We start from the raw sequence: 24,149 nt of genomic DNA, 5'->3' as shown, positions 1-24,149 counted from the left end.
CGTCAAACCCCTCTGACTAGCCCAGATTTTTTAATTTTAAAACTTATACCCCATTCATAGTAGAAGTAAAGTTATGCATTAGGGGATCCTGGCGTGTGCTTGTCCATGAAAATACTTATGCACATACATCAGGTTACAGACCTGGAAGGCCCATGCCTGCCCATACCCTGCCCAGACTCTGCCAACATCCCGCCCTGATTTGGTGCATGTAGGGCTTTTAAAATCCACCTGTTAATGAGGAAGGAATCTTAAAGGAAGGAGATCTTATACCATTTAGAATGATTATGTCTGTCTTTTCGACATTTAACTGTAACCTGTTATATAATAACCACCGCTTCACTGAATTCATACTTGGGGATTTGAGATCGAATGTTTTATTCCATGAAGAGTAGTATGGAACAAAATCTTGGCATGTCTTAGCATAAATCTTACAGTTTACACCAAGACATGCCAAGTCTTTGCATAGAGGCGCTAAATAGATATTAAATAATGTTGCTAATAATGATGATCTCTGAGGCATGCCAGTGTTCACTGCATTCCATTTTGAAATTGCATTCACTGTTCTGACTTCTTAAGAGTGATTTTTTTAAATAAGAGGTAAACCATCTCAAAACTGACCAGATATTCGAAAAGATTGCAACCTGGAGAGTTGCAACATATAATTTAGAGTGTTGAATGCTGCCGAGACAACTAAAAGGATCATCATGTAGTCAGTGCTGTTGCTGAAGCCTCTAATGCTGCGATTCTCAACCAGTGTGTCAGGACACACCAATGTGTCGCCAAGCAGCTGCAGGTGTGTCGCGTGCTACCCGGTCTCTCATTGGTCTTCTCTCCCCTTCCTCCACCGAAAAATAGATATTCTTCCACTGCTGCTGTTGCCGCCCGGGCTATCAGAATGTTCAAACTCAGCTGGACGGGAACGGCAGCAGTGTTTGTTGAAGCCGGCAACTGCACCATGGCCTTTTCTTCTTCCCGCCCCCATGTCCTGGAAGAGAAAGTGATATGCAGGAAGAAAAGGCCATGCTGCATTGAAAAGTAGTGGCAGTAGCAGCAGCTTCAGCCCCAAGCAGCATAGATCTGGAGCAAAAACTGAAACAGCCGGTGATCAGCATGGGAGACAGCAGCATTAGACTTCAAGGTCAATGGGATTCTTCCCTCTTGGGCCGAAGGGATTGGAGGAGGCTGCTGCAGCTACCATTTGTGCTCCAAGGAAAGGGAGGGAGTGGGAGTGTGGGGATCTATAGCAGCTTGGCTTTTTCGGTTTTCCTAATTGGAGGTGTATTGGTGTTTAGGGCCTGGTTTAATATTTGTAGTGTTGCCTTTCTATGGGTAGGGTTGTTACAGAGTGCATGCCACAATGCAGGTGCAACTTTGTGTGGATTAGTTTGTATGCATTATTACAGATCCTGGTACTATGTTAGGTACTATGCTTCTGTTTCCAATTGCCCTGTTTTGTATTGCATGCAGAGTGGCTTTTTTGGGTTTTCATTCCAGTTTGTGTCTCCATATTTATAATTTGTGGTCTTTTTGTACTTGGTGAAGTTCGATTTTCTGTGTGTAACCGAGGTGAGCTATTTTTAACCAGCATGTAGGCTAGTAAAATACCTCACCTTATTTGTTGTGTCTTCTCAATATGACATGCACTGGTGGTGAACTGCTCTTTTATTTTTGTTTTATAAGTAGGGCGCCTGGTAATAGAGGCAGTTTGTGTGCTGTTATTGAGATAACACCAGAATATCTTTTTTGTATGACGAGTTGTACGGGGAATGATCTAATTCTGCTTTATACCCATTGCTGAGGGTCGGGGGGGGGGGGGGCTTCCTGTGGATGCAAAGTGTACATTTACATTTAGCCTTGTGACTGTCATGTGTTCAGTGGGTCACGAATGTGAGAATCATCTATCAGGTGTGTCCCGACAGAAAAAAGGTTGAGAACCACTGCTCTAATGGATGTATTAAACTGGAAAGTAGTAAGGATTCAGAACTGAATACCTTTCTGAATCTGAACTGAAACTGATTGATGAAACTATTCTCATCGATGAAGTCTTTAAGTTGTTTTAACACTACTGATTCAATTACATTTACCAGGAAAGGTAGTGAAGAGCTTGGTCAATAATTTTAAAACATTGATGTATCAGCATTTACTTTTTTCAAAATAGGCTGCACTAAGGCCTTTATTAAAGAAACTGGTAAAACTCAAGTTGAAAGAGAAAGATTGGCAATTGTAGCAACAAATTGGCTTATATAATCTATAAACAGTTTCATTATCACAATAGAACAGGGGTTTAGTGAGCATAAAGATAAATTCATGTCCGTGATAATGCATAAAATAGTATGACTGGATATAAAAGTCTCCCAAATAGCCTGGTCTCTAGAAGTGTTTTCACTTGTCACTACAGGCCCTGATGCAACATCTTTGCAGATCTTGTAAGAATTCAGCAAACTGATTGCAGCACTCGGGGGTAGCATTCTGCTTAAAGTTATTACATGAAGTTTTTAAAAATTTGACAACCTAAAAGAGTTTGGACACTATGAGATATACATATTTAGTTACTGTCCGAATAGCAAAGTTGGCCAAATAAACTTATTCAGAAGTTTGATGGTATGTTGAATAGTGCAGCTTGCACTATTGAATATTCCAAGGTCCAAAACCTTGGAATATGTTTAGACTCTGGCCTATCCATGATCTCTCATGTATCCTCCATAGTAAAAAATTAATTCTTCAAACTTCATATGCTTAATGTTACTTACGTGGACTCTTGGACTGCGACAGAGTGGAAGTCCCATGAAGGAGCCCCTGGGCTCTCTGCCATAGAATGCGGACACTTTGACAAAGGCTGGGTCTAGGCACAAGGCCTGACAGCTGTCCTCTGAGTGGGCCAATGGCCAGCAAGATGTGTCCAGAGTATAATCCAATCCGGGTCAGGTGGCAGGCGAAGAGGAATCCGAGGCACAGTCCAAGTCAGGGCAGGCAGCAAGCAAGAGTACCCAAATGTATATTCCAATCTGGGGCAGGCAGCAGGCAAGAGAAGTCCAAGGTATAGTCCGAGTCAGGGCAGGCAGCAAGCAAGAGTAATCCAAGGTACAATCCAATCTGGGGCAGGCGGCAGGCAAGAAGCCATTTCCTCGGCGTATCTTTGTCAAGGTCGTCCGCTTCCTGAAGGTCTGAAGGCCCATTCTCTGCGTTCTCAGGCTACTTCTTGGGCGGAGAGTCAATCTGTCTCCCCGCAGGAGATTTGCAGGCCCGCCACTTGGAAGTCTCTGCACACTTTTGCTCGGCACTACCGTCTGGATGTACACGCTCCGGTGTTCGGTTCCTTTGGGCGGCAAGTGCTTCGAGCGGGACTGTCTCGGTCCCACGCAGTTTAGGGAAGCTTTGGTACATCCCACTGTCTGGACTGATGCGGGTACGTACTGGAAATGAAAATTAGTTCTTACCTGTTAATTTTCATTCCTGTAGTACCACGGATCAGTCCAGACGCCCTTCCCTGTCTGTCTTCTGTCCTCTCGAAGCTTGTTTTCTTGCAGGTCTGCAGATTTTGATATATTTCTTTGTGCAAGATTACTGAGCAATTATACTGGAAGCCTTGGTCGTTTTCTTATACCAAGTTGATGCAAGAGCGTATAGGTATACCATGTTTTTCTACATTATTCTATATTTGCTCCGTTGAGCTTTACAGTTACTTGCTTGATCCTATTCTTGGGTTTGTTGTTTTATGCTTTGACATACGTTATACTGAAGGGGTAGAGGATAGGCTCTGTCCTGATATAGGGCATCCTTCAAGTTTTAGTCTGTCTCTACTTGCTGGAAAGGACGCTCAACCCACTGTCTGGACTGATCCGTGGTACTACATGAACGAAAATTAACAGGTAAGAACTAATTTTCCTATTCACATTTACCCATTCTAGACCTCTTATGACTTTAAACACCTCTATCACATCCCCCCTCAGCCATCTCTTCTCAAAGCTGAACAGTCCTAACCTCTTTAGTCTTTCCTCATAGAGGAGCTGTTCCATCCCCTTTATCATTTTGGTCGCCCTTCTCTGTACCTTCTTCATTGCAACTACATCTTTTTTGAGATGCGGCGATCAGAATTGTACACAGTATTCAAGGTGCGGTCTCACCATGAAGCGATACAGAGGCATTATGACATTTTCCGTTTTATTCACCATTCCCTTTCTAATAATTCCCCACATTCTGTTTGCTTTTTTGACTGCCACAGCACACTGAACCGACGATTTCAATGTGTTATCCACTATGATGCCTAGATATTTCTTGGGTGGTAGCTCCTAATATGGAACCTAACAATGTGTAACTATAGCATGGGTTATTTTTCCCTATATGCATCACCTTGCACTTATCCGCATTAAATTTCATCTGCCATTTGGATGCCCAATTTTCCAGTCTGACAAGGTCTTCCTGCAATGTATCACAATCCGCTTGTGATTTAACTACTCTGAATAATTTTGTATCATCTGCAAATTTGATTACCTCACTCATCGAATTCCTTTCCAGATCATTTATAAATATATAACATGCTGCCGCGCGCATGTTATAAAATCCAGGATCGGCGCGCGCAAGGGGGTGTACAATTGTGCAACTTGCGAGCGCTAACCCTTCCCTCCTGGGCAGTAGCCCTTGGAGACACATCCTCAGTGCGAAAGGACAATGTACCACCTGGAGAGCAAATCCTTGCTACAGGATCCTTTCCTGCTGTACCAGGTTGATGCTCTACAGTCATGAGACCTTCTTCCTCCAAGGCAGCACCAGGGCTGCCAGTCTGAATTTGGGACTTGACTACTATGTCCCTGAAGGTCTCATCTATATACCTCTCTGTCTGCCTCAGCTCCTCCAGGACTGCCACTCTAGCCTCCAGAGATCAAATTCGTTCTCTTTGAGATAGGAGCTCTTTGGATCGGATGCACACGTACAACTTCTCACCGGCAGGTAAAAAATCATACATGTGACACTCGATGCAAAAGACTGGGAGGCCCCCCTCTTGCTGCTGGACTGCTGCCTTCAGTTCCTAGTTAAGGATGATAAAGCGGCTGAAATTTAGTCATATGTATTAATTTCCTTTCCTGCTACAGCTGTCCAGGATCCTCCCAGAAACTCAGGGCCTGCATTGGTGACCTTGGTAGCAAACCTTGAGTTTGGCAGAAATTTTCAATTTTGCCTTCAAGACGCACTCACAGTTGCTTTTTCAGTACTATTCATCTCTCTTGTGGCATGGCTTGGTATATGCAGTACAGTACTGATAATGTGTCATCCTTACTGAGCAGAGTTTCATTTCTAAGCAGAACAAATAGGAGAATTTCCTCTGCCTTCCTGTTTATGAAGATTCTGTTGTTCCTGAAGTTGTTATATTTTAGGGGCAGTTGGTGTATTCCAGTGCTTTGACATAAGAATACTGAGTATTATAGTTGCAACACCAGCCTATATACCAAGTGATGATATTACTGAAAAAGGGTGTGTCCACTGTCTCCATCTGCTAATAGGGAGATAACCCACTAGTCTGGATTGGTGTATCAGGACTCAAGGAAAAGAAATTAACAGGTAAAACTAAATTGTATCTTTATCTTTTAATCATTGCTTAAAGATATGTTATCAATGTCTAATTTAACCAAATAAACTTTAAGCCTAAAATTTGATATGTGGAACATTAGGCATTGCTACATCTAAACCAATAATACTTCAGTTTTTCATTTTATACAGCTTCTAATTGGAATTTTCATGTGATAAAATCATTACCTGCATTAAAATTTAAGGCTAACTGTACTAAAGGATTTTTCCTATTTTGAGTTTATGGGGAAAATGCTTAGTAGTTTTGACCCATAGTGTTCTAAAGCAGGGTTCTCCAAACCTGTCCTGGGGACCCCACAGCCAGTTGGATTTTCAGGATATCCACATTGAGTGTGCATGAGATAAATTGGCATACCATGGAGACTCGGGAAATACAAATTTATCATGTATATTCTTTATGGATATCCTGAAAAACCAACTGGTTGTGGGGTCCTCAGGTCAAGTTTGGGAAGTTGTGCTTTAAAGGCTGGCTCACCAAGGTTGTGCAAGTTCCTTATGTTGCCACTTTGAGATCTTTAGAATGGAGAGACTTCCAAATACAGGTGCTTTATTACATCCTGTCCATTAACCAAAGTATATATTAGATATCCTTTTACTCATTCATGCTCTGACTGGATGTAGTAGCCAGTCCTTTCAGCAAGGAAAAACAAAAATTCATTGTCTATTTTCTTTTAATTTTGGTGTGTTTGTTCTAGACCTAAAATCAATATTTACCTATAATATGGAACAGCCTCCCAGAGGAGGTGTTGGAGAGAAGGACAATATGTGAATTCAGAAAAGCATGGGGCAAGTGCAGGATATCTCAGAGGGAGCAGGAGGGAGAGCTGAGCAGTTGTTGATAGACTAAATAGGCCACATAATCTTTTTCTGCTGTAAAGCTAGGTAGAGAGTTCATTTAACAAATCAACTCTTCTTTTACCTTTCATTGCTCCAAATGATAGTAAATCTTCACTGATGTCAACTTTGCTGTTCAGACTTCTGCCTGTGTATGTAAAACTGCCCCCAAAAGCTACCCCATCCGCCAAACCTCACCCCAAGTTACTAGTGCCCCCTCTTACAGTGGTATAAATAGTAAACTTACATGTGAACCTCTCTCTCTCTCGCACCAGCAGTCTGAACCACTATTTGCGATAAAAACCTTTTCGGTTGGTAACATACAGCTAACACAGGCATAAGTATTTTAAATAAGTAAATAACTTGTGAGCTAACCATCTAAGGGCCTCATTTTCTAAAGTATCACAGGCCTGCGATACTTTAGGGAATGAGGGGCGGGGGGCCAAAACGGGGGGCGGACCTGCGCTAGCCGGCAGCGATCGCAGCGTCACGGCCCGACTCCTCGGCTTCCGGGGCCGACTCCGCCCCCATTTTGGTATAGCATGCGATCCGGATGGAAAATGAGGCCCTAAATGCCTTTTGAATATTGACCTCTCTTTTTAAATGAATGTCTAATATTAACATATATTTATATGACTTTTGTGCAGTATAAAATTCTGCTTTGTTTGAATTGAACGTGAAGAAAAGAAATAGTTTGTGCATTTATTCCTACTATTTTGGAAACACTAATATGTAGTAACTGTTAATTTACATATTGAAAGGCATTTGCTTGCAAATTTATTTTTTTATATTGCTTTTTAGAGGAAGTAGAACGAGCAAAAGAAAAAAATAGAAAATTATCCAGTCACAAAGTAAGAATTGACTTTAACTGAATATTAGTCCTTTAAATATTAGATACATTTTCCTTTTTTTTTTTTTTTTTTACTAAAACTACATCTGAAAATATATATTTTTTTAAATTTCTTAAAATTAAACATTTTACTTTTTATTTTGAGGTTATGTTTTTATTGTTGTTAACTTCTTTCTTAAACTTGCCATCCTAACTGGTGGTTTAAAATATTAAACAGGTATCCCTTGTTTTTCCCTTGGAAAGATGAAAGTAACCTAGACCTATCATTGTTTTCCCTTTCCACGCTATTGTCTTCCCTATTTCAGAAAAGTTTGTGCAGTGCCCCTGATTTCCTGTGGCAGTTTTCAAGATTCTGCAGCAAGAGAGAAGGAATCTCAGAAAAGGGAAAGGGGATTTCAAAGGAGGGACATCAATAGGGGATCTCTGACAGGAGAAGTAGAGGGATAAATGATGGAGTATAGAGGCACAGAGGGAGGAGAGGATGGGGAAATCAGGGAGGATAAGAAAGTTAGTGAAAGGGGAGGATTTGGGATCAGGAATAGGGAGAAGGAGGGAGGATCAGGGATGGGGAATTTGGAAGAAAGAGAGGATTGGGGATTGGGTGGAAGAGGAAGAGGGAAGATTGGGATGGATGAAGAAAGACAAAAGAGAGGGAGCATTAGAGGGAACATCAATAGAGCGGGAGAAGGAAGAAGGATCAGGGATGGGGGAGGAGAACAGGAGGATAAGGAGTTTGTGAGATCATAAGGCTGGGAGGGTGAAGATCTGTAGAGAGGAAAGGGAACTGTCCCTTCCTTAGCCCTAGCCCTGCATCCCCTCATATCCATATCCTTTCTCTCACTCTATTATCCTTCCCACCCCATAGTCTCTTTCCTTTCCTCCCTCCACCTGCAGAAAAAGCTGATGCAAATGCAGCAACTTTTAGAGTGAAAGTATATGCATACTGTTGCTTTGAAACTCATGGCAACCTGCAGGTAACGAATCTATGGATAGAGGCATTAGCTCAGTGGGTCCTTGAGCACCCCAAATATTGTCTTGCACTCCTGTGGATTGGGACTAAGAGCTCCATATTGCAGGGCCATGGAGGGAAGATAGAAAGGCGGGACTTCTGTCTCCCTGCTACTGCTCTCCTATTAGCTGGCTGTGAAATGTCTATCCAGGAGGCTGCAGGGGGACCAGAATATAGGAGCAGAGTAAGACAGACAGGCTTTCTGCTTTGGTCTTCCCTAAGGTGTAGTGGAGATAGGGGAGGGTTGCTAATCGAAAGAATGGGAAAGAAGGACTGAGTGAGAGAGACAGAAGCTATGAAGGGTGAGCGAGGGGCTGAGAGAACTGCTGGGAGATGGGATAAGCAGGAGAAAGAATGCTGGCTGGAAGATGCGAAGATTGGTTGTGAAAGGGGATACTGGATGGAGAAAGAACTACTGTGTGATTCTGGGAGAGGAGATGAAAAAATGAATTCTGACTGGGAGAGAAGAGCAACTGTGAGGGGAAGAGGTGCTGATGGTGAAGCTGTGGGAGAGAGGAGTAAGCATAGGCTGTGAGGGCGATGGGTTGGAAGAGTTGCTGAGAGAGGGGACATGGGCTATGAAAAGGGGAAAAGAACTGAGAGAAAGTTGAAGGGGATACAATCTGGGAGAGAGGACATGGTCTATAAGAGGAAGCATTACTGGCATGAAGGGTTAGGCAAAGCAAAAATAGGAAGAGAGAAATGAAGAAGAGAGAAAAAGGAGCTGTGTGGATTAGAGCAGTGGTTCTCAACCTTTTTTCGGCCGGGACACACCTGATAGATGGTTCTCACATGCGTGACACACTGAACATGTGACCATCACGGGACAAAATGTAAATATACATTCTGCATCCTCAGGAACCACGTCGACCCCCAAAAATGGGTGCAGAGCAGAACTAGGGCATTACCCGTACGGCTCACCATACAAAAAAAAGATATTCTGGATCTGATGACATCTCAGTAAAAGCAAAGCAAACTCTCTTTACTGGCAAGCACAATACCCCTCCTTATGAAAAGACAGTAATTAACCAGGCCCTAAACAGTAATACACCTCCTATTGGGAAAACAGAGCAAGCCAAGCTGCTATAGATACCCACTTAGAAATAATTGTAAAACTATACTAATAAATGTTACAAAACAGCTGATGAACAGAATAACATCCAACAATTAAAAACTCATAAAAATTATTCAAAATTGTGTAAATATCAAAATATTTCAAAACAGCAGACACATCACATAACACCCAATAATTAAAATGGCAATCAATCAAGAAAAATAAACTTAAAAAGCTGCCTTTACTTACCCTCTCCAGCAACTCTCCTACTCATTTCCCTTGCAGACCAATAGCACTCACTAGAAGCAGCAGTGGCTGCTGAAGCTCTGTCCTCACAGTCCTCTTCCTTAGGGCCCACAACCAGTCACAACCAGTCTCTGTCTCACACAGACCAGTAACTTCCATAACTAGTATCTCTTCCTCACACACACACACCAGTCACCTCCCTGACCAGTCTCTCTCAATCACACACATGCTGTCACTTACATACAAGCACACACATACTCTGTCACTTACAACCACACACACTGCCACTTATGCACCCATTGTACCACACACACAAGCTCTCACTCATGCACCCAAGCACCCATTCTACCACATACACACACACACTGCCACTCATGGAACCAGGCATGCATTCTAACACACACACACACAAAGCTGCCACTCACGCACCCAGGCATGCATTCCAACACACACATGCATAAAGCTGCCACTCACGCACCCAGGCATGCATTCTAACACACACACACAAAGCTCCCACTCACGCACCCAGGCACCCATTCTACCACAGGCACACAAGCTCTCACTCATGCACCCAGGCACCCATTCTAACACACACACACACACACACACACACAAGCTCTTACTCATGCACCCAGGGACCCATTCTACCACACACAATCACACAAGCTCTCACTCATGCACCCATTCTACAACAGGCACACAAGCTGTCACTCATGCACCCATTCTACCACACACACACAAGCTCTCACTCACACCCAGGCACCCATTCTACCACAGGCACACAAGCTCTCACTCATGCACCCAGGCACCCATTCTAACACACACACACACACACACACACACACACACACACCCACACACACACACACACACACAAGCTCTTACTGATGCACCCAGGCACCCATTCTACCACACACACACACACACACCCACAAGCTCTCACTCATGCACCCAGGCACCCATTCTACCACACACACACACCCCACAAGCTCTCACTCATGCACCCAGGCACCCATTCTACCACACACACACACACACGCACACAAGCTCTTACTCATGCACCCAGGCACCCATTCTACCACACACACACATGCACACAAGCTCTCACTCATGCACCCAGGCACCCATTCTACCACACACACACACAAGCTCTCACTCATGCACCCAGGCACCCATTCTACCACACACACACATGCACACAAGCTCTCACTCATGCACCCAGGCACCCATTCTACCACACACACACAAGCTCTCACTCATGCTCCCAGGCACCCATTCTACCACACGCACACAAGCTCTCACTCATGCACCCATTCTACCACACACACACAAGCTCTCACTCATGCACCCAGGCACCCATTCTACCACACACACACACACAAGCTCTCACTCATGCACCCATTCTACCACACACACACACACAAGCTCTCACTCATGCACCCATTCTACCACACACACACGCACACAAGCTCTCACTCATGCACCCAGGCACCCATTCTACCACAAGCTCACATGGAGCCTCTTCTCATTGTTTGGCCTCCACTTCTCAGCCACCTCTGGCCTGACCTCCCGCGGTACGCAACGTCTCTCCAGCCGCCTCCCGCAGTGTGCAGGGTCTCTCCGCTCTTCAGCCGCCGGCAGCGGCGCACAGTGTCTCTTCGTTCTTCGGCCCCGCCGCCGGCAACGTGCAGGTCTCTGCGCTCTTCAGCCACCGGCAGCAGCGCGCAGCGTCTCTTTGTTCTTCGGCCCCGCCGCTGGTGACGCACAGGTCTCTCTGCTCTTCAGCTGCCGGCGGCGCGCAGCGTCTCTTCGTTCTTCGGCCCAGCTGACGTCGGCGCGCAGGTCTTTTCGTTCTTCGGCCCCGCTGGCGTTGGCGCGCAGCGTCTCTTCGTTCTTCGGCCCCGCTGACGTTGGCGCGCAGCGTCTCTTCGACCCCGCTGGCGTTGGCGCGCAGCGTCTCTTCGTTCTTCGGCCCCGCTGACGTTGGCGCGCAGCGTCTCTTCGTTCTTCGGCCCCGCTGACGTCGGCGCGCAGGTCTCTTCGTTCTTCGGCCCCGCTGGCGTTGGCGCGCAGCGTCTCTTCATTCTTCGGCCCCGCCCCTAGGGAGAAGGGAAGCACAAGCGGGGCAGAGGAACACCGGGAGCCGCGACACACCTGCCGGAGCTTGGCGACACACTGGTGTGTCGCGACACACCGGTTGAGAACCACTGGATTAGAGGATGGGGGCTAATGCGTGAGGAAAACTAAGAGAAGTGTTGTAGGAAGAAAGGGGATCTTGGTGGAGGGAAGAGACATGAACCAGGTGAGGAAAGGGATGGAAGTGGCAGGTAGGGTGAGATTAGGAGGTGGGAGAAGATAATGAGTTGTGGAGAGAAAGCCAGTGGATAGAAAGATATACTCATGGAGGAAATGTAACAGAAATAAAATAAAGAAATGAGAGGAAGACCAGAAAATGAGTTTTAAAATAAAAGGTGTGAGGAGGCAGAGAAGAAACTAAGAGAAAGCAGAGGCAGAAGGTAGATTCAAACTAGAGACAAAAAGCTTGGCAAATTGTTGGATGAAGATTTCTGTGCTAGCTGGTCTGGGTCAAGGGGGGGGGGGGGGGGCAGGTGGTAGCTGTCCTTTTCTTCCAATCTTGCATTCATCAGGGTAAATAAAGTAGTGTGTTTATTTTTAAAAAGTCAGTAAGGCAGCTAATAAGCAGAAATTTGTTGTTCATATTTCACAACCCTCCCACCCCTAGCTCATCCTTTAATTTATAGGCAGGTGCCACTATTTTTAAAAGGCCTGGCGGTGCGTAAAGCCCTGGGACGTGTGTAAGCCCCGGGGTTTGAAAAAAGGGGAGGGGCGGGGCCAGAAGCCTCCACACAGCTGCTCTGCCGGGGGATCACGCACCGATACTCTGATGTATCTCCCAGGGCTACTGCCCAGGAGGGAAGGGTTAGGTCGGCCGACATAGTTGGTGATTTGATTATTAGGAATGTAGGCAGCTGGGTGGCTTGTGGGCGTGAGGATCGCCTGGAAACATATCTACCTGGTGCAAAGGTGGCGGACCTCACGCGTCACCTAGATAGGATTTTAAGCAGTGCTGGGGAGGAGCTGGCTGTCATGGTACATGTGGGCATCAACGACATAGGAAAATGTGGGAGGGAGGTTCTGGAAGCCAAATTTGGGCTTTTAGATAGAAAGCTGAAATCCAGAACCTCCAGTGTAGCATTCTCTGAAATGCTTCCTGTTCCATGCACAGGACCCCAGAGGCAGGCAGAGCTCTGCAGTCTAAATGCATGGATGAGACGATGGTGCAAGGAAGAGGGATTCATTTTTGTAAGGAACTGGGGAACCTTTTGGGGAAGGGGGAGTCTTTTTCGAAGTGATTGGCTCCACCTTAACCAGGGTGGAACCAGACTGCTGGCACTAACCTTTAAAAAGGAGATAGAGCAGCTGTTAAACTAGACACAGGGGAAAGTAGACAGTGCTCAGCAGTGCATGTTGTGGAGCGCTAGGAGAGCGATCCCACTCCTGGGTGATGTGTGTCCTTGGGCCACGGCTCGACCCCAGAGGACTCTGAAGAAGTGCCGTGGGAGGCGTGGCATGCCCGAGCATGGGCTGGACGGGAGCAGGGCTGGAGTGACATGGAAGACAGGCCCTCCTCCGGATCTGCACGCTTCGGAAGACCCAACAACGCAATGTTGGTCTTGTGAACAGTCCTCCGACCGTTCCCAGCCCTTTCGGACCTGCCACAGGGTACGGCACGAAGCGGCAGGCCGGATGGAGGCCAGGACAGCGATGACTGGAACATGGATTCAGACGAGACTCAGGAACGACGTAGACTCAGGCATAGACGTGGACTCAGGAACGAGGTGCAGGATCCATAGACGTGGACTCTGGCATAGATACAGGATCATTAGACGTGGACTCAGGCATAGATGCAGGATCCTTAGACGTGGACTCAGGCAAAGACGTTGACTCAGGCAAAGACGTGGACTCAGGAATGAGGTGTAGGATGCATAGAGGAGGAATCAGGAACGAGGACTGAAGGAAGACAAGGGCACCGTCCCTCAGGGCGCCCTACTCAGACCACCCGCGGGACTGAGTCGCGGACCACCCTGCCTCATGCGCGCCCTACTCAGCCCTGGAAGGCTGGTCGCGGACCACGCAGAGAGCGGGAGAGCACAGGAAAGAGGAAGCAGGTTCGCTGCACTCCTGGCAGCACTAGGCAAGGATACGCTGCTCTCCTGGCAGCACAAGGCAAGGATACGCTGCTCTCCTGGCAGCACAAGGCAAGGATACGCTGCTCTTCTGGCAGCACAAGGCAGGTTAAAGCATCAGGATCAGGAACAAGGATATCTGGAACAGCAGGAACATCAGGACTGGAACACAGATACTGGAACAGGAGACACACCTCAGGGCTGGAACATGGACATCAGGAACAGCAGGAACATCAGGACTGGATCAAGAGACAGACCTTGGGACTGGAACGGCAGGCAGACATCAGGACTGGACGAGGAGCTCCAACAGGTAACAAAAAACACAGGACCTTGCAGAAGGCTGGAACATGGATGACTTCCTGGAGCGAAGGATCTCAGGAGTGACCAACTCCTTGCGAAGGCAAAGACAGACTGAAAGCTGAGCCCTTTAGTAGGGCTGAGGTGGACAACGCCCAGGGAGGGGTCAGCAGGGGGCCACACCTGGCTGGCCCTTTAAGAGGAGCAGAGAGGCGCGCGCCCGCGCCCTAGGAAGCTGGAGAGAAGAGCTGGAAGCTGGTGGCGTCCTCAGCCACGTGGAGGGCCCAGGAAGCAGTGGAGCAGCCCTGGGCTGGAGCTGGGTGAAGGCAGGTCAGTGGAGCAGCTCCCAGCTGCAAGGACAGAAGCAGAGAGAGGTAAGGCTGGCTGCAGAGGAAGCGGGGGAAGGGCTGACTGCAGGAACGGCTCCATGCCGTGAAGACAGCCCCAGGAGCAGAGGTAAGACTGCAGGCAGAGTAGAGAGCTGTAGCAGGCTGCAGGCACTGGCAGGGACGGCTTCCCAGCCAGGCAAGGACCCTGGCTGAGCAGGCACCGGCAGAGACGGCCTTCTGACTGGAGGTCCCGGGATCACAGCAGCACGTCGGGGGAAGGCAGGAACAGGAGGAGCCGACCGCATGGCAAGAGCTGCGGGGACAGCCCCAGCTGATTCAGGGAGAAAGCAAGCAGCAGCGTCAGCAGCCAGACTGGCTGTCTGTGAGAAAGGTAAGAGCCTGCCCACGCTTCTTGCGGGCAGGAGCATAACAGTGCATGGTTCGGAGGGAGGTATCTTCAAAAGATACTAATGATGCATTAGAATTAGGGCATTCCAACAGTGAGGTTCCAATAATAAGAAAAGTAGTCCAAGTGCCTGTAATTAAAATCTCACCTGAGCTAAAAGATTCCAATTTATCCTTATCAATTAAAAAGTAGAATGAAAATACAAAAGCAAGTTTGCTTACCGTAAACGGTGTTTCCGTAGATAGGATGAATTAGCCATGCTGTCATGGGATCTGTCAATCAGGTCCGGGAGGCAGAGCTTGTCAAAGCAGAAATTAGAGTTTTGCTCTCTGTGGCTGCGCGTGTGTTCCCGCGCAGGGAAGTTTACGGAATCTCCTGAGTCTGTGATTAAGCTGAAGTGTAGTCGAAGACTAGGTGACTGCCAGGGAGGAGGGTGGGTCAGCATGGCTAATTCATCCTGCTATCTTAGCAAACACCGTTTACGGTAAGCAAACTTGCTTTTTCCCGTTGATAGCAGGGCTGAATTAGCCATGCTGTCATGGGAGTCCCAAGCTCCTGATCACGTTGTTTATGATATATATTTGTACGTGATCTTTTACAATGTGGCGGTCACCTTGGATAGGATGATAAAGATTGCAGGATTGCTTGCCCTGTCTTCACATCAGTGGCTGCCTGTTGATCAAGGCAATAGTGAGATGTAAAGGTATGAAGCGATGACCATGTAGCTGCCTTGCAAATGTCTATGGGTTGCACATTCTTTAGGTGTGCCAATGAGGCTGCTACTGCTCTGACTTGGTGAGCTTTAGGCTGTGACTATAATTGTAGTTTCTGTTTGTCGTAACAGAATTTGATGCACTGCGCTATCCAGCTGAAGATGGTGCGTTTACCTACTGGTAATCCAGGTGCCTTTGGGTCAAAAGAGACAAAGAGTTGGGAAACATGGGAGTCCGAGTTTGTCCTGTCTTTGTAGTATGCTAAAGCTCTTTTCCAATCTAGTGTGTGCAGTAGTTTTTCCCTATCATTTGCCTGAGGTTTAGGGAAAAAGGTGGGTAGTTCTATGGTTTGATTGAGATGGAATTGAGAAACCACTTTTGGTAGGAAGGATGGGTGAGTTCGGAGAACCACCTTTTGGTGATGAAACTGTAAATACGGAGAATAATGGACCAAGGCCTGTAATTCACTAACTCTTCGTGCCGATGTTACTGCGACCAGGAATACAACTTTCCATGTGAGGTATTTAATATGTGCCGAGTCCATGGGTTTAAATGGGAAAAACTTAAGCTGTTCCAGATCTATGTTGAAGTTCCATGGAACTGGAGGTTTGGAGATCGGAGGACGAAGGTGAGTTAACCCCTTGATGAAACGAGAAAGTAAGGGGTGATTGGATATAGGCATATTGTTATGGCGCTGAGATGAACTCTGATGGATGATGTTGCTAGACTATCTGCGTATAGTGTATGTAAATAATCTATGAGCAACTCAGGTGAGCAGTCCAATGGTGGTACACCTTTGGAAATGCACCAGGTAGAGTAACGTTTCCATTTATAACTATAAGTCTTCCTCGTCGAGAGTTTCCTGGATTCTAACAAAATGAATTGTGCCAAAGTGGAAACTCCCTGTTCTGTTAAAAGGAGCCTCTCAATCTCCACGCTGTCAAGTGGAGAGATGAGTGTAATGGGTGTAGAAGCGTCCCCTGATCTTAGCAGAGAAGATCTTGTGGATTCAGTAATCAAATTGGATCCATGATGGATAGTTGGAGAAGGAAACTGTACCACGGTTGCCTCAGCCAGGCCAGGGCGATGAGTATCAGTTGAGCTTTGTCTGCTATGCACTTTTGAATTGTCCTTGTTATGAGTGGTATGGGAGGAAAGACGTACAGGAGGCCTGTCGTCCACGGAATGAGGAAGGCATCTTGAGCGATCCTGAATTGACTTGGTCTTATCGAGCAGAATTTGGGAACTTGAGCATTGATCTCCATTGCAAAGAGATCTATCGAAGGTGTCCCCCACTGCATGAATATGTCTTGGGCTATTTCTGTATTGAGTGCCCATTGGTGAGGATGAAAAATGCGGCTTAGCCTGTCCGCTCTTGTATTTGCCACGCCTGGTAGGTAAGTTGCTTGCAGATATATGCAATTTTTGTGACCGTGTTCAAATATTTGCAGGGTTTCCTTGCAAAGGGACCATGAACCGTACCCTCCTTGCTTGTTGATGTAAAACATTGCCACTTGATTGTCCATGTAGATCATGACCCTGCGGCCCTTCAGATGGTCTTGGAATACTTGTAATGCATTCCGAATCGCTTTGAGTTCCAATAGATTTATTTGTAGGTTCTGTTCCGAGATTGTCCATAACCCTTGTGTTTCGTAAATCTCTAGGTGTGCACCCCAGCCCTTGCGAGATGTATCTATGGTTAAGACTGCGTTGTGGGGAGGGGAACTGAACAATGCTCCCTTGGACAGGGTGGAGTCCAGGAGCCACCATGTTTTGTCTTTCCTCATCTCAGAGGTCAACGATACCTTCTGTGTCAATGGTTGTGAGTGTTGTTTCCATTGACGTTTCAAGCCCCATTGCAGGCGTCTCATGTGTAGCCTGGTGTTGGGAACCGTGAAAATAGCCGCCACCATGTTGCCTAGGACTGCTAAAACTTGTCTCGCTGACAGTTTCTGAGTATGGTTTAATCCATGTAGAAGGTGACGGAAGTGTGATATTCTGTCGTTTGGGAGGTATGCCCGGTTGCAAGTGGTGTCCAGGCATGCTCCTATGAATTATAGGTGTTGTGCTGGCATCACAGAACAATGGAGACCGATGTTAATGCTTCTTCAGCTTCCCTCGATGCACAGCATTGGAACTCCTCAATGCTGGTGTCAAAGAGGCAGAACCAATAGACTTCTTTGAATGGGAACAATCAGATGATTAGTCTGTCCTTGGGGTCCCTACTGACACTTGTCATCGAAGGAACTTACTGTTCTCCCGATACTGATGCCGCTACCTTCATCGGTGCAGCTCCAAATTCCCTCGATGTCGATGCCAGTGAATTGAACTTCAGTGCCCTTTCGGGGACATGGCTGCACATTTGGAACACCCCTGGTAATCATTTATTTATTTGATTTATATTCTACCTTTCAGGACTTCAGAGTGGATTACATTCAGAAATTGAGGGCATTTTCCTATCCTCAAAGGGCTTACAATCTAAGGGGTGTGTTTACTAGGCTATGCTTAGGGGTAGATTTTCAAACCCCAGCGCAAATAAATCCCGGTGTTTACGAGTGTGGCTGGGCATTACGAGCACCGGTCCAATTTTCACAGCCTGGATGTTGAGAGGCTGATTCTGCAGCCACTTGATCTTTCAAAAGATGTGTCTTGGCTCCTAGTGGCTTCTAGAAAGCCTTCCACTAGAAAGTCCTACAGGCAGAAGTGGAGGAGATTTTCCATGTGGTATGAGCAGAAGGCCCTAGATCCATTCTCCTACCCCACACAAAAACTGCTTAATTACCTTCTACACCTATCAGAGCATGGCTTGAAAACCAACTCCATTAGAGTTCATCTAAGGGCAACTGGTGCATAACACCAAAGGTGTACATGATACGCCCATTTCTGTACAGCCTATAGTTGTACGTTTTATGCGGGACGTGCTTCATGGAACTCCATGCCAGAGGAACTATGAACAATGTCAGACAAAAATAAATTTAAAAGTGACTTGAAAACATGGCTATTCAAAAATGCCTACAGCTTGACATAAAACATCAGTTCCCCATGACCCGGTTAACCAAAACATGACCTGAGCAAAACTGTTCCCTCCCAACCCAATATACCCCAGTTCTGTTTCATTCTGTATTTCTGCCAATATAATACATCCTATAATTATGAATGTTGTCTGGTTTTCATTCTTGTATGTCTACCTTTGAACACATAGTATAATTATGCATGTTTAACCTGTAAACCGTTGTGATCTAGTGATTCTCACTTGGAATGACGGTATATAAAACATCTAAATAAATAAGGCTTCTCACTGTGTCTTGGGACCTCTACATGGTGCTAGCTCAGCTGATGAAAACTCCCTTTGAGCTGCTGCACTCCTATGACCCTGTTATTGTTTGTAAGGTTTTGGATAGACCCTTGGACACTGTGGCTGCTGACCACGCCCACAGGGGGACGTTCCGTGAGGGGCCACAGGTCAGGCTCAGCTTAGGACACACAACACAGATAGATCTTTTATTAACAGTATTGAGGAGCCACCAGAGGTGGCAGTAGTGAGAAGAGATGAAGCCCAGCTAGGCTTGTAGTCCCTCAGGGCTCTGGAACAGCGATCCCACAATGGCTGTGCTGTAGAGAAGAGAAACTGAGATAGTGAGTACAATGAAGTATATGCAGAGTTCTGGAATAGAGCCTTGTTGGTTGAGTACTCACACAGCGGTTTCTCTCAGTAGGGAACACAGGAGCTGGAGTAAAGGCAGGCCCTCAAGGAGCGAGTACCTGGTTCCAGGGAACAGCTCTGAGAGAGGTAGATGGTAACTCACTGATGGTGTAGGCAGCGGTATCTTCCAGGCAGAAGTGAAGTCCAGGCAGCGAGTCCAGGAACATGGGCCCTCGAGGAGCGAGTACCGGTTCCAGACAGCGACCTGAAAGAGAAGAGAGAGACCCCCGAGGAGCGGGTACCCCAAATAGAGTAAGTCCAATAATGGAGAGGCAGAGTAGCTAGGTATGGAGAGTGAATCCCATCTGTAAGGAGTTCACCAGTATGAATACCCGACCCTTGCTAACTCGATTAGCTAGCAGTAGTGTAGGCTTTTTGTATCCGCGATGCGTGACATCATCACAGGGGGATGCCCCTGTAGTTCGCGCCAAAGAAAGTATTTGAAGCAGGGCCGTGCGGCGCGAGCGCCCTAAGGCAGCTGGACAGCATGGCGGGAGGCAGTGCCCAAGCCGGACCGGGACGCCGGAGAGGACGGCAGGCAGATGCCGCGGCGGCCAAACGTCCATCAACCGCGGGAGGAGTCGCCAGAGAGGTAAGGAGGGCAGAGTGGAGATGTCGGGCAGCGACAGTCATAACAGGCCCGAAGTACCTGACCTGGAAGATCATATTTTTGGTAGCAATCACTTCAGCGCGCAGGGTCAGCGAGTTCCAGACCTTAGTGACTTATCCACCTTCTACCAAGTTTTATCATGACAGGGTGGTCTTGCGTATGCATCCTAAGTTCCTGCCTAAGGTGGTGATGGATTTCCATTTTAACCAGTCAATCGTCCTGGCAACATTCTTTCCCAGGCCCCATTCACACCAAGGCAACCGAGCACTGCACAGTTTGGATTGCAAGAAAGTCTTAGCCTTCTATCTGGTGTAGACAGAAGCCCATAGACAGTCCACCCAACTTAGGAAGATTGGGAGTTGCTGTTTCCAAACAGACACTGTCCAATTGGCTAACAGACTGCATCTCCTTCTATTATGCCCAGGTGGGCCTGCATCTTGGAAATCATGTCAAAGCTCATTCTGTCAGAGCCATGGCAATATCGGTGGCCCACTTGCGAGCAGGCCCTTTGGAGGAGATCTGCAAGGCTGTGACGTGGAGTTCTCTCCAAAGATTTACATCTCACTATTGTCTGGATAGGGATGGCTGACGTGACAATAGGTTCGGCCAGTCTGTCCTTTCAGATTCTCTTTGAGGTGTAGAACCCAATTCTCCTTGCCTAGGGTCCATTGTTTGGGTTCAGGCTGTCTCCCCCTTTGTTACCAACAGCACTGTGTTTGTTGTGCACGTTGGCACCTGGTTGGTCCCCCTTTTGTTCGGAGAGCAGCCTGTAGCTTGGGATTCACCCATGTGTGAGGACTACCATCCTGCTTGTCCTAGGAGAAAGCAGAGCTGCTTACCTGTCACAGGTGTTCTCCTAGGACAGCAGAATGTTAATCCTCACGAAACCCGCCTGCCATTCTGCAGAGTCGGGGGTTTCTCCTATTTTTTATCATAAATCTATGTTATGAGACTAAAGAGGACCCCACGTGAATGTGTGTGTGGTATAGGGCATGCTGGGCATGCTCAGTGGGCCTAGTCAAAGTTCCAGAAACTTTGTCATATGTTTTTCGTGCTGGGCTCCATCTGATGATGTGTGACGACTAACATCCTGCTATCCTAAAAGAACACCTGTTACAGGTAAGCAAGTCTGCTTTATTGCTCCTCCATTTCTGTGAATAAAAATAGGTGCATATTCATTATACACATATTTTTGCTACTAAAAACACATGGGTAAAAACAAGGCAGGGAGAGAAATTACATGCAGAGATTGTTCAATCAAATCTGTGTTTATAATTTCCATTGCATACTTTGTATTCATATTATTTTCAGTGGCCAAATTTTGAAAGGGAAACACCATGGGGAGGTTCCTTTTGAAAATGAGCTTGCAGTCCCACATGTACTATAAATGCATGAGACTGCAGGCTCCATTGCCACTTTCATTATTGCCCTCCCCATGTTTAGCAGATACTATCTTTGCCATTAGTTCTGTGGGGCTGTGTTGCTGAGTGGTCAGGACTTGCCAGAGAACAGACTCCAGTCTGGACTCTGGTAAAAATCTTTATAAACCTCTTTATTGGTGAACAATAATAAACAAAACAAATTAGTTGGTTTGTGCAGTTCAGCAAAACAATTGTAACTTAAAGTTTATTATTTTGAGGCTTCTGTCTCTCTCTGGAACATCCCTCATCTTTTGGGCTCTGGCCTCTTATCCTCACGTGCAGTGATCTACCCTAGTCCAGAATTCCTTGCTGGGTTGGGAGTTAAAGAAGGACCAATACAGATAGCTGTAGCCGGTCTTTTAAGGTATTCTGAGGGTGTTTCTCATATGCTACCTCATATACCCTCCCCTCAGCTTGGCCTTGGCAGGCCAGGCATCTAGCCATGCCCAGGCTACTTCCTGGCTCTTCCTCACCAGTGACCCACCCCTGAGTGGGCTGCCTTGATTCCCTGTGAACCGGCTTTACAGTGCCGTAAACTTGGGGGCAATCACGTCCCAGAATAATTGAGTATGGAAGCTCAGGAAGGACTCCCACTTCCATAATGACTTGACCCTCTGGGGTCGTCAGCAGGACCTAACTGGTTGGATATTCCTGTTTGTCCCCATGTACGTAGGGAAATGTGTCTTTTCTCTTGTGACTGATGCACTCTTTTTGGAGGAGGTCCTTATGAACGAGAATCTTGCCAGACCCTGAATCCACCATCGCTTAGGTGGGCACTTCGTCCAGTTCCACTAGAATCACGAACTCCTTATGACATTGATGAGGCACATCCACTAAGCTACAATTGTGCACTTTTGTGAACATGTTCACCCAGTCTTGTTCCAATTTTTCAATCTCATTCTGGGATTCTGCTGTTGCTGACAGCTCTTTCATGTGCTGTTCCTCCAGCTTGTGTTCACACTCCATGTTGACTAACCGTGGACTCTCTTCAACGTTATTGTCCACAGCGTTACAAAAAGATCATGCCCATTGTTTGGGTTTGCCTTTTCCTTTACTCTTTCCCTTTATGTATGGCCTTTCCACACATCGCTTTAACAAGACAACTTAGGCAACTAAAGAATATCACGTTGAAAAGTTAAAAAGTGAAGTCCCTGAAGTGAAGTCCCTCGTTTCACCCTGAGTAACAGGGTGAAACGAGGCTCTCGTCGGACTGGACTGACACAAAAAGAATATCTGTTTAAAATATTGTCTTATGTGAGAGATATAAAAAGTGAATTTTCATTGTAAAAATTACACTCTTCTGGAAAGGGAGAATTTTGATAAAAAGAGCATCCGTTGATAGGATTATGTTGCTTGAGAGATATAAAAGAGAATTTTCATTGTAACAAATAGTTTTATATATGGATGAATGTATGAGTGTGTGAGACACATGTATGGGTATGATTGTGGTGATTGTAGGGTAAAGCCTACAATTGTGGTGTATGATTGTGGTATGATGTGGTATGATTGTGGGTATGATTGTGGTGATTGTAGGGTAAAGCCTACAATTGTGGTGATTGTAGGGTAAAAACCTGGCTTTTCAGAAAAGCCTTTCCGATCTTAGATTAACCCATGTTAATATTATCCCTTAATTACTTTTTCAGAGTTCACATCATCTCATAACTCCATTATAAAGTCTTAAGCATCCACCACCTACTCCAGACCAGGACTGCTCCCAGTCCGGGTCTTTAAGTTACATATTTTGTAAAGATCCATTGTAAATGCATTTTTTATTAATTGTTATACTCTCTTCTTCTTCTTCTTCCCACTCTCCCAGTTGTATAATTCCATGTTCATTGTAACTGTATTTTCTGCACCAGTTAGTTGTTCCAGTTCTATGTTTAATGCACAAACTGTTCAATGTAAACCGGTTTGATGTGACCCCTGGTCGTGAAAGCCGGTATAGAAAATAGCTAAATAAATAAATAAATAAATAAAGCAAGAGTGAGTGTGAGAAGAGATTATTTTTAGCTATGGAAGGTAATGGGTATTTATAGGATAGGGGAGTTGTCTACTATTGCTATAAAATAATTTTTGTAAACGATTATTGTAATAGGGTTTGTGAAAAATAAAATTATAGTTTGGCATAGAGTTTGCCTTAGATCTCTGATTTTTTAGGTATTGCTTTCCAAATGGGCAGCAGACCTCCTGATGGCCATTTCTCACACAGAGGGCACAAAAGGAAAAATTGTCCACAGTTTCATTCCTAGGGTGGGTTGAATTTCCTGGGGTACCTTTCTTCTTCTGGGGTGAAGATTTTTACAGCTTTGGAGTTTTTCCTTTATCCCCATAGGCTTTATATTCTAGCATTGTCTGGGTCACTAAGCTAATGTCCTTAACTTCAGGTGCCTCACATTGGCAATCTCCTACCAAATGATTTCTCTGACCACAGTTAAAGCACGTGGATTATACTCTAGCCTGAGTTCTAAATACAGAAAAAGATCTATCCGCCTCTGAGGAATACTGCTGGGGACCTCCATTCTCTGTGCTTCACCAGGGAGTTTGTTTGGGCTGTCTTTCTAGCCTTCTTACCACATCAAGTGTTAATTGCGCCTGGTGGAATGTGTCTACCACTTCTAGAGCTCTTTCCAACATAAACCCTGTGTCTCAGCAGACCCAATTCCACATGGGCTGGTCAAGCCCGTCTAAGAATTCTTCCAGAAGAACCTGTTGGGCTACTTTGCCTCCAGCTGTAACCACTTCCAGACGACATCCTTCAGGCGATAAAACCAGTTTCGGGAGCTATCCCCAGGCTGCAGCAATCCCCACCGGAACTGCTGCTGGTATGTTTCTGAGGTGTACCCAGCTCTCTCCAGAATAGCGGCCTTGACTTCTGCATAGGTAGCC

At 46.2% G+C, this 24,149-nt stretch overlaps 1 protein-coding gene across 1 annotated transcript in view; it reads left to right on the top strand.

Moving 5' to 3' along the window:
- Positions 1 to 24,149, top strand: part of ZCWPW2 (zinc finger CW-type and PWWP domain containing 2) — a 197,793-nt gene that overhangs the window by 79,254 nt on the left and 94,390 nt on the right. The window contains exon 5 of the mRNA XM_029587073.1: positions 7,219 to 7,268. Within this exon, the coding sequence (XP_029442933.1) occupies positions 7,219 to 7,268 (50 nt within the window). The remainder of the gene's footprint in view (positions 1 to 7,218; positions 7,269 to 24,149) is intronic.

Source organism: Rhinatrema bivittatum, chromosome 2 (genome assembly GCF_901001135.1).
Source record: "Rhinatrema bivittatum chromosome 2, aRhiBiv1.1, whole genome shotgun sequence".
NCBI classification, from domain to species: Eukaryota; Metazoa; Chordata; class Amphibia; order Gymnophiona; family Rhinatrematidae; genus Rhinatrema; species Rhinatrema bivittatum.
This window is presented reverse-complemented; position numbering and strand designations above follow the sequence as displayed.